This window comes from Chanos chanos, chromosome 5, assembly GCF_902362185.1.
Source record: "Chanos chanos chromosome 5, fChaCha1.1, whole genome shotgun sequence".
Lineage (NCBI taxonomy): Eukaryota > Metazoa > Chordata > Actinopteri > Gonorynchiformes > Chanidae > Chanos > Chanos chanos.
In genome coordinates, this window is record NC_044499.1 from 36,822,614 (window position 1) to 36,837,516 (window position 14,903).

A 14,903-nucleotide genomic window follows, 5' to 3' on the forward strand; every position below is an offset into this window, starting at 1 on the left:
ACTGTAAATTATTAGACCGTACCCTGATCAGCCCTTTCACTGATATGGTTCAGTTCCAAATGTTCCAGGATAACATATTAAGTTATTGTATTAATAACAATTATTTAAAAGATCATCAAAACCTAATTCACTATGGTGAGACTTAATCCTCAGGCACTGTGGTCTAGATTTGAGGTTAATTAAAGGTTATACAATTTGAACTCCGGAGCCTTCTACTAAATTTACACGTTTACAAGAAACAAACGTTTACAAGTCACTTTAACATTTATCTAAATACAGCCTGTGACCAACCAGCACTTAAAGTGCAGTGACAATGCTTTATTCGATAGCAGACTTCATTAGCCGACTAATTGGGTAATTAATCTCAATCCACAACCCACCTTCAATTTCGGTAATTTGCATGTAAAATGGGCTGTGGATTGGAAAATACATTGCTGACGACGTGCTCATGCTGTCATGACTAGGGAAGACCTGAATAAGCAACCAAAAAAAAGACAAAAACCGCAGGATCTGGGAGGTAATTTACGTATGTGAATCACATGAAACAGTCCTGTGTGTCATGGGTTACATTATACTTCTGTTAAGTGTTTTGTTGACTGACAGCAAGACACTAACCGTCGCGGCCAGAGATCTGACATTTACACCTACGTTCAGCTCAGCTACCAGCACTGAACTGACTCTAAACCACTACGAAAAGCTTTTGAGAAGCTACGGCAGCGGAGTGGTGAGTTCACGGCGACCTCGTGTGTCGTCTTCGCGCGGTACGCAGCTAATATCAGTAGTCTGTACTGATCATGAGGTCCATATTGCTGTTCCGAAAGATTATTTGGGCCCCATGAGAGCGAAAATAAAGCCAGAGCAGTTAATCCTCGGTAACGACTGTAAGAGCACCGGGGAGACCGAGGCATCTGTCACTTTCACTTACGGCTTTGACACTTGTGGAACGGAGCTGAAGGTGAGCTGCGGTCTTGTGATCCCCAATTACATCTCTGATTTATTCCTGGCTTATGTAGACTATTCAGAACAAAATACGTTCTGTGATGGAATAGCATACATGGAGGAAACGTATTTCCTCATCAACACCAGAAGTTTATTGCTTGTAGTAGGCCACTCCATACTGAAATGAAGGTATAGCTTGGCATTACTTGTTAGTTTCTGCCTATCATTCAGGACGTCACCTTTCAAAGCAGCTTTATGCTGAGACTGCTACTTTGTTGCAGCCCGTCCCTTGCTCTCTCTTTGTCACAGATAATAGGTGGTCAGCTTGTGTACACCAACTCTCTGTATTACATCTCAAGCACAGGCACCAAATTGAAGAAACTCATTTCTGTTCACTGCCACTCTCCCAGGTATAGTATAAAGCTAACACACACACACACATATATATATATATATATATATATATATATATATATAATCTAAATCTTCTCCTTCTTTTCAAGACTTTTCAGTAAAATTAGGTGCTGGATAGCTGCATATGATTGAAGTTTTTAGACTGGTCAGTTACGAGTGATTATATCTGTAAGCGGCATTGATTCTGTGCAATAGAAAACAAGGGTCAAAAAACCTAATTGTGTCACAAAGCAATACTTGTGAATCTCTTGTTAGCTCATTATATTGAGTCCATGTGTCATCAATAACAGTACAAACTGAGCATCTAAAAAATTAGTATCTTAAGTTTTCATCCCATATCTAGCAAGGGGAAGCTTATTTCTGCGTTATGGTCATTTGTGACCAAATCCGTAGAGACAGCTTGAAGAGTAATTGATGATTGTGCACTTGTCGAACAGGTAAACACTGAAACAGCTAATAGATTTTCATGTAGTTACCACTCCTGTCTGCGTAACAGAACTGACCTCAAACAGGAAACAGAAGTTTGACACAGACCCTGCTGAGTATTTTGTGTCTGCCTAGAGATGATGAGCCAAGCAGTCATGATGTAAGAATGTCCCTGATTGCCTTATCACATACTCCAGAGCTCAGAGTGATGGATGGCCAGTTTGACTTCTCCCTCAGCATAATGACAGGTTGTTTTCAATACCGTGTGTGTGTGTGTGCACATGCAGATGTCTGTCAATATTCATGCTCACTCATACAAGAGTACAGTTCTTTTTTTTGGAACATGGTTTACTTCAAGGGATTGTGATTGCGCTGTGTGTGTGTCTTGCAGATGATTGGAGTGCTCCCTCAGATTCCAGAGTATTTTATCTTGGTGAGAAGTTGAATTTGCAGGCGTCTGTCACCCTCTATGGCCACGCCCACCTCAGATTATTCATTGACAGCTGTGTGGCCACACCTGCCAGAAATGGGAGCTGGGAGATCACTTATCCAATCATTCAGGACTATGGGTGAGAGAGGGGTTGTTCTTATTGGACTGACTGGGAACACTGGCCTGTTGATTATTGTTGGAATTCGTATCCAGTCATCCAAAACTGGAGAGATTAGTTGGAATACTGGCCCTGTAATTCCCCTGCTTATAATCACTAACAATATTGAATTAGTTGCCTTTCACGGTGCTATGAATATACAGTAAAAAGATGTTTGCAGTAGATTTACCAGTAGCTATACTAGGCTGTGTTATTCTATTGTCTTCCACCTGGGGGCAGGAACTGAAGGGTTATGAGAGAGGTTGATACAGGGGCGAGAGGGCCGGGGCCTGGAATGGAGGTTGGCATTCAAAGAGAGAGAGAATATGTGGTGGTGTGTTTGGTTTTTTTGTTTGTTTTTTTTAGTGTTCTTTAATGTGTCTTGATTTAAGTGATAAAGTTTTGCTTTTGTGTGTGTGTGTGTCAGGTGTTTGGTGGATAGCCAGGTCTCTTCCTCTCGTTTCCTTCAGTCTGACTCTGGCACATCAGTGAAAGTTCAAATCCAGACATTCCAGTTCAAACACCTGCAAACTGACCAGGTCAGTGTGCATGTACGTGTACACACACATACACAAGTTAAACTAACTGTTAAATTTATATTTTAAAAAAATTATAAACTGCACACACTTAATGTGGCCATCAGCATTTTCAGAGACAGATACATGACGCTATAACTGTGGTGAAATGTAAAAAAAAAAAATGTCTCTCTCAGGTGTTCATCCACTGTGCTGTAAAACTTGCTGATGAGGACAGTTCTCCCAACGATCTGGCCAAGAGTTGTCAGTACAACAAATATACTCGAAGGTGTGGTGTCTGTGTGTGCATCTTCCTCTCTAAGTATGTATAAAATTGTCAGCTTCCAAAAGGTGAATTGACCTCTGCCTCATAGGTGGGAGGAGTCTGATGGTGATGAGAGTGTAACTGTGTGTAGTTGCTGTGAGAAACTCTCATGTGGGCAGAGGGGTACAACACGAAACACCCCGTTCCTCAGTAAGGGAGATGGATCCAACCCGGGACAGGTTGATTTTGGACCTCTTCTCTTCCATCAACCCCAGTGAAACCTTAATAGTGACAGGGAGAGCTGTATGTGTGCACGTGTGTGTGCCTGTGTCTTTGTGTGTATAGTAGAGCTGGAACAGGTGGAACAGTAGGGGGAAAACATAAAATGTATGAAGTGAATCTGTGTTTATGGGGTGCTGGTTTGAAGGATTCAGAGCATGCTGTTATATATTTAAGTGTAACTCTTGTTTACTGTAATATGAAAAAAGAAAAACAAAAATAAGACAAGGTAAGCAGCTAGTTCTTCAAGCCAGGGACGACTTTTCCTCTCAGATATTGCAGATATAAAATTATTTTACCTTTTTTTTTTTTTTGTTTGTTTAAATAATGCACAACTCAGTATTTCTTTTTCTCAGAACAATAAATAATATGCATTCAGACTTTAAGTAGTCAATTTCTTGATCATCTTGGCCTCTCTGTGATTCCATGTTGCATTGAATCTACACTCATTGGTTGCTCAATTGAAAGGACAGCTCTTATCCTAAACCAATCATTCAATATCTTTTAAAATTCTAAATCTGTACTCCAAAGGCATATGCTCTACTGTACTTCAGTATGTTGATGTTAACTCCAACAGTTTCACATCTAAGATTCCTGTATCCTCATCTGTGATGGTCAGAAAGTTAGAGCATTGGTCAACTGAGTTTATTGGATAAATTACTTCAATTTAAATGGCAACCTTTTTTTTTTTAGTCAAATTCCGCACATTCTCCTCTGACTATACTCACGCATCCAGATGCGGTCAGTTCACACACTGATTTTCTGGTATAAATTTGTACATCAAAACGCCATGAGTAGATTCTCACACACATACAATCGGAGACGCATGCGTGTGCATACAAACACAGAGGCACACCCCACCACCTCCCGCTGACGTCAATGCTGAAACGGTTGTGAAAAGAAAATGGGATTTTGCATTTAAGAGAGTTAGTTGCTTAGCAATGGTCATTAGGCATAAAGTTTCAGTCAGAGTTCAGTGTACCAGAAGCCCACACAGTATTGCTTAGATTGTCTGCGTGTGCGTCAGATGTCGTCAGAGACTGATTATAAGTGTGGGAGAAACCAAGAAGGGAAAGAGGGGATGAATGTACATTTTCACCTGTTCAACTGCAGTCAAAAAATGCATATAATGTGTCTAACAGGTGTTATTATCTTGTCAGTCATTTCCTGAAAAACTAATTATACCCTGTACCTGTAGGACAGTCATGTGTAGGTGTCGGCGAGTGTCTCGTGAATGTGTTCATTTAATACCTATGCCACTGTTTTATGAGTTGTGATGCTACCATATGTAGATGATGTTACCATATGTAGCAAACTTTGCACTACAACTGGAGAGTTTGGGGCTACTGCTGGCCTAGAGTTATGGTATCATTGTGCCAATGTTACGGGCTACACTTGGCACTGGATCCATTCGCTCTGTGGGGTCACTTTTCTGTGCGTCAGAGGGATGTGTGACTATGCAGATGAAATGAAAGTTCAGCCCTCCAGTCTTGTCTCTTCATCATCTCCTTTTGGGACGTCCCCATCCATCATTCTCTCACCCGTTCCAGGACAAAGAGAGCAGGCAGCGTCTAATCAGCTTGGTAGGGGTGAGGAGTCTAATGCTTTTAACTATGTTGTCATTCCTGGGTAAAGCACACCCATTCACAAACACATGCATACATATACATACATTGCACACACACACACAGCTCAGATGGGTACTATGTGTATTTCGCGTTACATTGGAAGGGCGTAGAAGAAGCACAATGCGTCTTTTGTGGCATCATGGTCTCCACCAGTGTTAGACATGAGAGTAAAAAGTGGTGCCAAACCCACAGTACCAAGGTCTTCTGAAGTTGTAGAACTGGAATCACGCAAAAATGAAGAGTACCTTCCATCGGTTCATCCTTTCTTAGTACTAGAGTCATATCTTATAAATGCCTTAGTTCTAGTTGAATAGATCCAGGAGTTCTGTTACTAAAACATGACTCAGTCTTAAAGTGATAGCCATGAGTATAGTTGAAATTATTTTTCTCTGCAAAATGTGATACTCTAACCTTCAGACTGGATTTGTAGTCTCTCTCCCATTTGTGTTCATGCCAATCTGCAATGCGGGGTGAGAGGCCTGCCCCCCGCGGTCATCTCTAGGGAAACTTGCATCCGATGTGGAACTATTGCGTCCTCACTATCCCTGATTTGAGGAGGAAATAGTTTCTGAATTGTGCAGCGTTTCCAGGGGGATGTTTTATGGAGGGAGGACCCTGGGAAGGTCAGAGGTCGCAACCGTCTAGAATGAGCTTTCGATTGTTTGTGAAGGCCGTAAAAGCAGAAGTGTCTGTAAAGAGATTAAATAATTAAACTGTTTCTTCACAACGAAGGATATTTACCTGTGTAATTTATAAACCATGACCATTTAGTGTTTTAATGTCAGAGTTGACGGACTGAGGTTGTTGTTAGTCACTTCTGTTGTCTTCAAGAAGCACCAGCTCACTTCAGTTTTAACACTGAAACTACTGGCTTCAATTTGTTATATTCTGTGAAATGGAGACACATACACATACACAGACATGCACACACTGTTGTACTATAGCAATTCACTGCTGAAATGGTTTAAATGCTTTCATTAGCATTTTCAAAGATGTGATGGAGAAAATGGAGAATTGGAAGAAGGAATGAATCAAAAGCCTATTAAGGTTTACTCTGCCTGGGGAAATCCACATATAGAGGTGCATTAGAATGGGTGATATCCATCCTGGAGTGGTACGGAAGGAGAGGGGGAGGATTTAGGGGATACACTTTGGATCTCCAAGGATAACACTCTGGAATGTATGACGTCACGGCGCTCCTCTTTAAATGGCAGAGTGATCTGTTCCCCTCCATTTCTGACCAGTCCTGATTCAATACAGGGCAGAACTAAAAAATCAGCAAAATTCAAACAAATGATTAAGATTTGGAATTGTGTGTTTAAAGACAGAGGAGATACAACGCAGCACTCCATTAAGAATCTGGACTTATTAAGTTTTAAAATTCACCTCAGAATTTTTTTCCCCCTCCTCCTTAACAAAGATGGCTTTTTCATCTTCTAGAACCTCTTCTTTGTCCTTTTTCTCAATCTCTATTATCATCACCATCATCATCATGAGTGTAGACAGCCAGCCGTTACCACAGAGATCAAACTCCCAGGTGAGTGAAAATTTCAGTCTTAATAATAATGGAATCACACTGTGCAACAGTTTTAATGTGGCATTTACTAGCTTTTTGTGAAACCAGCTCTCACATCAGGTAATAAAGGCTCTGTCCTCTTGACTTCAGTCTAATGTCACAGCTCTGATCAACTATGTCTGATGTTGTAACTTTGTGTAGATGACATAGGTCAGCAAAGGCCGGTGTGATTTGTTGACCAGTAAACTTTTCTCAAGCCAAGCTGTTTTCTGTCATAATCTAAAGTGAGATGGCTGTTAAAACTGTCTAAATTGTTAAACTGGGAGGATGTATAGCAGTGATTTGACTGATTCGGCACTGTATACAGAATATACATCCAGTGCTCAAATCTTAGATTGAGAGACAATTCTAAATAATGTTGTGACTCTTCATTTGGAAATTATATATAAAAAGTTTAAGATAGTTCAGCACACTCTTTAATAATTTAATAAGAATTTTAATTTTAATAGTTTTGCTCATAAAGAATATCACAGTCTCTGTCCCTGTGATGAAATGATTAGTGCAAAAATTCAGAGAAACAAATCTCAAATTCTCACATTTTCACAGGATTCATCTCAACTCACTGTTGGCAGACAAAAGGTTGACCTCAATAGTGGTGTTAGTTGTCGTTATCTGTCCTCATGCATTTATGTTTAATTTATATCATTTCAATTTTGTTTTCCAACATAGATCATTCATGATCTGTTTGGACCTGAAATTGGCACTCTGTTATTGGCCCAGTCTGAGATAACTGAGGGGTCAGCTGACAGCCCTGGCTTCTCCTTAAAGAAAGGACATGATCTACATGGAAGGAGTCATGGGATGGAGTCACACAACACTGTGCCTCGACTGTTCTTAGATTTTTTAAGCCGCCAGAGGAAGTTCCGCGGGCGGAGTAGGAAGAGTGCGGCGCGTGGCTGTTTTGGCATGAAAGTTGACCGCATTGGAGTCATCAGTGGATTAGGCTGCTGAAACAGGCTACTGTACACAGGTAAACACATGCACATTGCACATCTCTGTGTTACAAGTTATCACGTATGAATCTCTACCTTTGTCTCGAATGAATAACACTTCTGATCTTTCCTGTAGGTGTGAACTGTGACATCCCATGCTACTGGAACACCAGAGGTCAAATGAACACCCATTCCTCTGTCTCTTTATGGAGAGTCACGATTGGTGGAGTCTGAGTTTGACTTTTCATCCTTTCATTTTATACTTTGAATGGATAAAGAGGAATTTAGATCTGAGACCATTCCCTCAACAAAACCAGCTATCATTCGGGCAGTACAACTATCTTTTTTAGGTAGAGAACATTTGGAATGATCTGATTTTATAGGACCTTTATCAGACCTAATCTTAACCATAATATGCACTTTATACCAAGGAGTCCACCAGAATCGTCTGGTGTAGTCAAATGTGTGTGATGTGCCCTGAGATTTCTCAGGGTGAGACGCGTTTGTGTGTGTGTGTGTGTGTGTGTGTGTGTGTGCTTCATGATCTCTGGCTCACTGTTGAGTAAGTCAGATTTATCTGTGTTGTTTTACACTCTTTGTAACTCTTGACGTGACAGAATTTCTGTTGTGTTTAACTGTCAGTGGAATGTGAAACTACTGTGTAAAACTGACTGGGAGAATGGAGAGGTTTCAGTCCTCTGATCCAGTCTCAATTTTAACATGAGTTTAAACTGGAACTTCTTGTTGTGTGTGTAAGTATTATTTATTTTTTAATTACTGATGCCATTCATAAAACATTGTTTTAGGAGAGCAAAAGACCAACACTGGAATATTATGAGAAGGATAATAAAATAAAACTGTAATGTCACCAGATGAAGTATTTGGAGGGGAGAAAAAAGTTATCCTATCTAACCAAGATCCTTTCCAATCTAACCAAGGTGAAGTCTTGCTGTTTGAAAACAGCTTTAGTAATTCACTTAAACCTGACTGTAATTTAAAATTTGTTACTATGGTAATCAAAGAACTCAAATGAGGAGGAGCCTTGCTGACAGTCTGTAAACAAGTGCTAAAGGCCAGTCCAGAAAACAACATTTACGTGGATTACAAGTCAAGCGAAGAATTTCACAAGACGCAGTCAGTTGCTACAAACATCTCAAGGAAGAAGAATCGAGAAGAGCATTAATACATTTTTACTTTAATTAAGCCAACTGAAAAAATTAAAACATTTGTGGCCATCTAGCAGATTTACCTTAACATATTGCCACGGCAAAGTCACAGCAGTTGCCTAGTTCACAGCTACACCATAAAAATTAGTTCTGCTGGAAAGAATTTTGCTTTATTTTAACAGGGAGGTTTCATTACTGTTTTCACGCAATGTTGGTAGCTCACATGGACTGGGATTATGAGAGATTAGACTTGAATTAAATAAAATGACACTGCATGTATTAACAATGTATATATACTTTAGGGGTAGAAATTTCTAGATTATTTACTGGTACTTTGAAGATGAACAGCAAGAAAGAAAATAATGAGCAAACAGCTAGCTAAAGTAAGTTATTACTTGAGCTTTTGCAAGTTTACTTTCTTGGAGGAATAAACATGCCATATTCCAAAAAGTACACAAAAATGTATATATTAAAGAATAATGAACAAATATATTTTTTGTGCCATTTTATGTTATTTATATATTTTTTACAGTTATTATTCATTTTTTGTGTGTTTTTTTCCAAATCTATTTATTTCTTTACAGTTTAATGCAAACAGCTGGGTATGTATGGTTAAAATGTATGAGCTTTCAATTAGGCTACCCTTTAGTTTACTTACATGTAAAACTGAGTCAAAATGTTTCACAGATTCTTCTCCAGAAATGTGTACTATGACTTTTGTGGAAAATAAGATCTATAAATTATAAGGTGATTTCAGGCTAGTGAAATTCACCAGAATTTGCAAATAAACATATTTTCAAGCAAAAAGGTTGGGGATGCCAATGATTCAGCAAGTCTTGTGATACTGGTATATCAGATTTAACCCTGATATGTTAGACTGTGGCTGGGAAAAAAAAACCCCAAAAAAACAACAACAAAAAACGCTTCCAAGTAAGATATATCTTGAGAGGGGAGAGTACAGAGTTATGACTGTCTAAGTCACTGGTGGACAACATACAAAAATCCTGTACTTGAGTGAAAATAGAGATACCATTAGTAAAAGGCAAATCTAGTAGAAGTGGAAGTCCTAAAATTTCAAGTTTGGCTTGAGTTAAAGTGTAAGAGATCTTGCTTTCAAATGTACCTGAGTATCAACAGTAAAAGTACTGTGATGCATAGTGGTTATAATGTTGTCATAATATTTTTTAATTAGATTAATTTTGTGATTCGATCAGATCAATTAGATGATCGCTCATCTTGTCTAATGTACCCATTTTACGTGTGAGGGCTCTAATGTCATTTTGAGCACGCAGATCTGTTAGTATAAGTTCATTAAATCAATCTGACATCAGTGTCAATGGAAATTATAATGAGTAGTCAACATGCAGGTGAACAATTTCTGTTAATGAGAGTGGCTGCAGAAATGAAATGAACAGGATTTGAGAAGCGGAAAACTTTCCTTTTAAGATTTATTTCTAAAAAGCTGGCATACATTATATTTTCGGGATTTTTAGTAGGTATTAAAAACTTACGCATACTGATGATCACATGAATAGACACATTTTATGGATCTGAAAAATGAAAATAAATGCAAATGAGAAGAAATAGCTCTGATGTAGCCTGCTGTTACCCTATAGCCAGGTTAAAAAAAATAAAAAAGAACATGCATAACAGCAGTGCCCCCTGTCTGATGCTGCTTTTATACAACAGTTTTATAATCAAGGCTGTTTATCAAGAAATGTTAATTTGAGATGACTGACTATGATTTCTAAAGCTGATTTTCACAAATGTGTCCATATTTGAGCGGTTGTCAGATACTAATGTAGTTAGACATTTTTCAGATTAGTTATATCAACACACCTGCAAAGTGGACTGATACTATTGTAAAATGTCCAAGTGTTGTTATAATGAATGTAAGCACTCAAGTCTTGTGTAATACCTGGTATTTTAGACAGTCTTTTTTTTGTCCAAAGTAATTAGGAACAAGAGATGTTGCCAAACTCTAGTGTAGCCAATAATAAGATATTTTCCTTTGAAATATAGTGGAGTGAAAGTAATAAGTGTCCAAACTGGAAATCCCTAAATAAAGAGCAGATAACCAAAAAAGGTACTTAAAAAGAGCAATGTATTACTGCCCACCATGGATCAGGGCAAGAGCTCTTTTTGTGTCTGGCTATGAAACACATCTTTAATATGTATCCCATACCCTTATTTCACATACTTGCATACACATTTGTAGACTGTTTCTCCTCAGCTGCTTAAACTGGTTTAAAAGTTCACACAAATAATTTACAAGCAAACACCCCTCAAATGCAGATTCGCCTGTGTTACTACACAGGCATAATTGGATAATTATAGAGAGAGTGTGTGTGTGTGTGTGTGAAAGAGAGAGAGAGAGAGAGAGAGAGAGAGAGAGAGAGAGCGAGCGACCGAGGCCGGTAGGGTTGGGTGGACAGGCTATACTGACAGACTGTCGAGATTAGACATGATAGAACCTTTAAATCACGGAGCTGGCCCAACGGCTGTAAACGTTACTGTGCCATTTATCATGAACAGTTTGCTTGGCCTGACGTCTCTGGTTGTGTTTATTTTTATTCGCGGACGTAAATTTTTAAAAGACAAAAGTTCATTAAGATTCCATTAAGATGTATGGTTTATTTCTCATTACAGGCCAAGGTGATTATGCAATACTTGCCACATTTTGCAAAAAATCTGAAAAGTTACAAGTTGAACGCAGTGAGAACCAGCCTTTTTGGGCCGCGTCGGCCATTTGTCTGTGGTGCCACGGTTGGCCAATAGGACCCCACTGATGACGCAAGGACCCTTCCGTTCTAGGTCTCTTCTGATTTCTGTGGGACGGGTAGAGCAGCTGTCGCAGTAGTGCTGCTGACTGCTAATACTGCAAAGGAACGTCAGCGTTTCAGAGATAACGCTTATTTATTTTCACCATAAACCACGTGCGCTTTTTACAGTTTTTACTGTCAGTATTGTTTTGTGACTGGTCATTTGCCCGGTGTACAATCTTGGACAATGTCGGCAGTACAGCGGATGAAAGTAGCCAACGAGAAACACAGCAAGACAATCACACAACGCGGCCACGTCCAGAAAACCACGGTAGCAAACATTTTCAGTAAACATTTAACGATATGATCAATGGGAAATGTCATCCCTGTCGACTTTATTCAGGGTGTAGTGCTGAGTGCAATAATGATGTCTGTTATGGCACATATGGCGATGCAACCTTAGCTAACATTGGCTCAATAACCTGTAATCTTGATGAGTTAAGTTAGCTTTGACTAATGATACTCCACCAGCCAACCAGTTAGCTCGTAGCTGAATTAGCCAAATATCTTTCAAACATGCTAAATGAATACAGTATTTACACTAAAGGAGGTAAAATATCAAGGACGCTTTGTGTGACCAGTAGGATGAAACTTTGAAACTGTAGTATTCATTTCACTTTGTCACAACGACCAGCCGCAGAAAATGAATAGGTGTTTCTAGGAGCTAACGCATAACGTCTCCAGAAAATGTGTGACATCACTGATGTCCCCCCGCTTGGCTATGCAGTGCTGTGTAATAGTCCCATAGCAGGTTAGATAATTTGCCGTTTGAGCTATTTAAGTGCAGCACAATGACATGTATGACCCAGAACTGGCCACTAATTATTCGTGTATTCGGCGACTCAGAGACGCAAAGTTTAACTGTCGGGATTTGTGTTTCCTATATAGCGAGTGGTAAACGAGGACAAGTCGCCGGTGGGCCCATGGCTACTGGCGCTCTTTGTGTTTGTGGTGTGCGGATCAGGTAAGCTACCTTGGGTTTGATCGAGCAGGACCATACAACCTGTCTCTTTGTGTCTGTTGTCCTGTGTTATGATTAATGTCTGAAAAATTGCTTCATGGTGAAAGAATTAAGAAGCTGTCATACATAGGCTGATACTTACCCGTTCTATTTGAGTGGTTTACATATTTTTACATATCTGACCATATGAATTTGCATATGGAACTATGGCTACATGTTTACACCCTAGAAAGTAAGTAAATATTAGCTGCAGCCCTTATGATATGACTATCGTGATGCACTTTTACTACTGTACTTTTACGATCTAAATTTCCTTCCCTCTATAACTGGTACTACTTACCACTTATTTTTGTGATACTTGATTCTTGAGGTAGGCTACATGAATATTTTATATTATGGGGGCTGTTAACCCACTTGTAGACCAGGCTCTTACTTTATCTCTTGTATTTGTGTCTGATTTAATGCTGAATTTAGCTGTGGTACTTATGCAACAGACAGCTCCCTAATGACTAAATGCTTATTTTGTATTCTACCTCTCTTGGAAGTTGCTTTGGATAAAAGCATCTGCTAAATGAATAAATGTAATGGAAATAGAAATGTATTTAAATAAACCCCTCTTTTCTTCCTCTCACAGCTATCTTCCAGATCATTCAGAGCATCAGGCAGGGCATGTGACCTCTGTGTCCGAGAACAATTAGCAGCTGAGCCCGACAACTCCGACTCACCTGGACTCTCCTGTTTCTCCTTGCCCTCAAACTGTACCCAATCCCCGTTTTTAAAATGTTATTTCTTCTACCGGTTTCTGAACACACTGAGGGTTTTATGCATATTTTTGCATACTTAAAAATGTTCTCTATAAGTTGTTTACAGCTGTAGTCAGTATGTCTGCAGGTCTTTGGGTAATTGAGCCACACTACAGAAAAATAATGTGTGTGAGCATATTTGTGCTAGCACTTTTTAACCTTCCTTCATTTCTGACCACTATAGGTAGATTGATTACATTTGTGCTTGTTCTGTAGCCTCATTTCCCATGAAAACCTTGATATGCTCTGGTTTGATTTGACAGTTCTGTCACAAGTGATCCAAATACTGTTGTTCATACTTGTCACTGTTTATAGTCTAAATCAAGTAAAGACATTTCATTTTGTCATTGGTGTAGTCATCAGTCCCCTGTAAGATACTCCCACTGAGAGCAGTTTCTTGAGATCCTTACCTCTATGTAGATATATTTTCCCCCTTTTTGTGCTCAAAAGCCAGGAAATTAACAATGGGTTACTGTTGTCATGGTTACGGATATCAACAAGAACCTATTTTGTTGTAAGATTGAAATGGAACATTCTGTTATGCATCTTTTCTATTATTTGCCACTTTTTGTTAAGCCCATAAAAGTTATTGCCTGTATGGTGTTTGGTCATTTTTATTTTCCTTATTTTGAATGAACCAATTTTTAAAGTATAGTTATTGTTTGGTAGACTGAAATTGGAAGTATTTGAGAATTTAAATTTTTTATTGGTAGCCATATTGCTCCAATATCCCACGTCCTCTTCTGTCTTTCTCTTTGCTCTCTAATCTCCATCACAGGCGACTGATGCTATGCAAGAATTTTATACAAATAAAACATATTTTCTTAATCTGCACCTCTGCGAACCTCTTTTCTGTTTTCAGACCTCTTTTACAGTATCAGACAGATATTCAGGGTTTTTTTTTTTAAGTTTATGTTGAAGTGCAGTCATTATAGTTTTACCATGAATATGAGGATTATTGTGGTGACAATACCTCATAGACGCCATAGCTAAAGGAATACCCTGAGCTAACAAATACCAAAATCCAGCCTTTGTGTAACAGACATCTTGCAGAAGGCTTTTAACTGTCAGGGTAAGGATTTCTTCTTTGTCTCCCACGGTTACCAGGATTTACTATATTACAGTGCTGTAGTTATTGTTACAACCACGCAATTCTGTTGGATCATAAATTGGCAACTACCAACAGGGGGAGACATTGGAAAGCTGCTGAGTCTGGACTAGGAGTGGGAGACCAGAGTTGATCTGGGGGATGATTGACCGTTTGCTCCTAACTCCAGTCTATTAAGTGACAATAAATTGTTGATTTTTAAATGCTGATATTCAAGCTACAGTGATTTAACAAATGGGCCTGTTGGTTGCATTCACTGAAAGTCAAAGAACCACTGAGATTGCGATGGAGAAAAGTGAGCGGGAACCTTCATATGATACATAGTCACTCTAGGAAGAAAACCTTCAGTTTAGACCTATGCCAAGAGACATATTGTATCCTTTCTAACATTCTATAATCTATATATCTATAACTGTAATTTTTATGTTTGGTTTTGTGTCAGTCAATCTTGTAAACTTTTTTTGTGTTATCTTTCGACTTTG

General features: G+C 39.0%; 1 protein-coding gene across 1 annotated transcript; it reads left to right on the plus strand.

Moving 5' to 3' along the window:
• The first annotated feature begins 11,585 nt into the window (after positions 1-11,585).
• Positions 11,586-14,011, plus strand: LOC115813384 (stress-associated endoplasmic reticulum protein 1). The gene is made up of 3 exons (XM_030776030.1): positions 11,586-11,820; positions 12,438-12,513; positions 13,145-14,011. Exons 1-3 carry the CDS (start codon positions 11,737-11,739, stop codon positions 13,183-13,185), a joined length of 201 nt encoding a protein of 66 aa, XP_030631890.1. The 5' UTR covers positions 11,586-11,736; the 3' UTR covers positions 13,186-14,011.
• Positions 14,012-14,903: the final 892 nt, after the last annotated feature.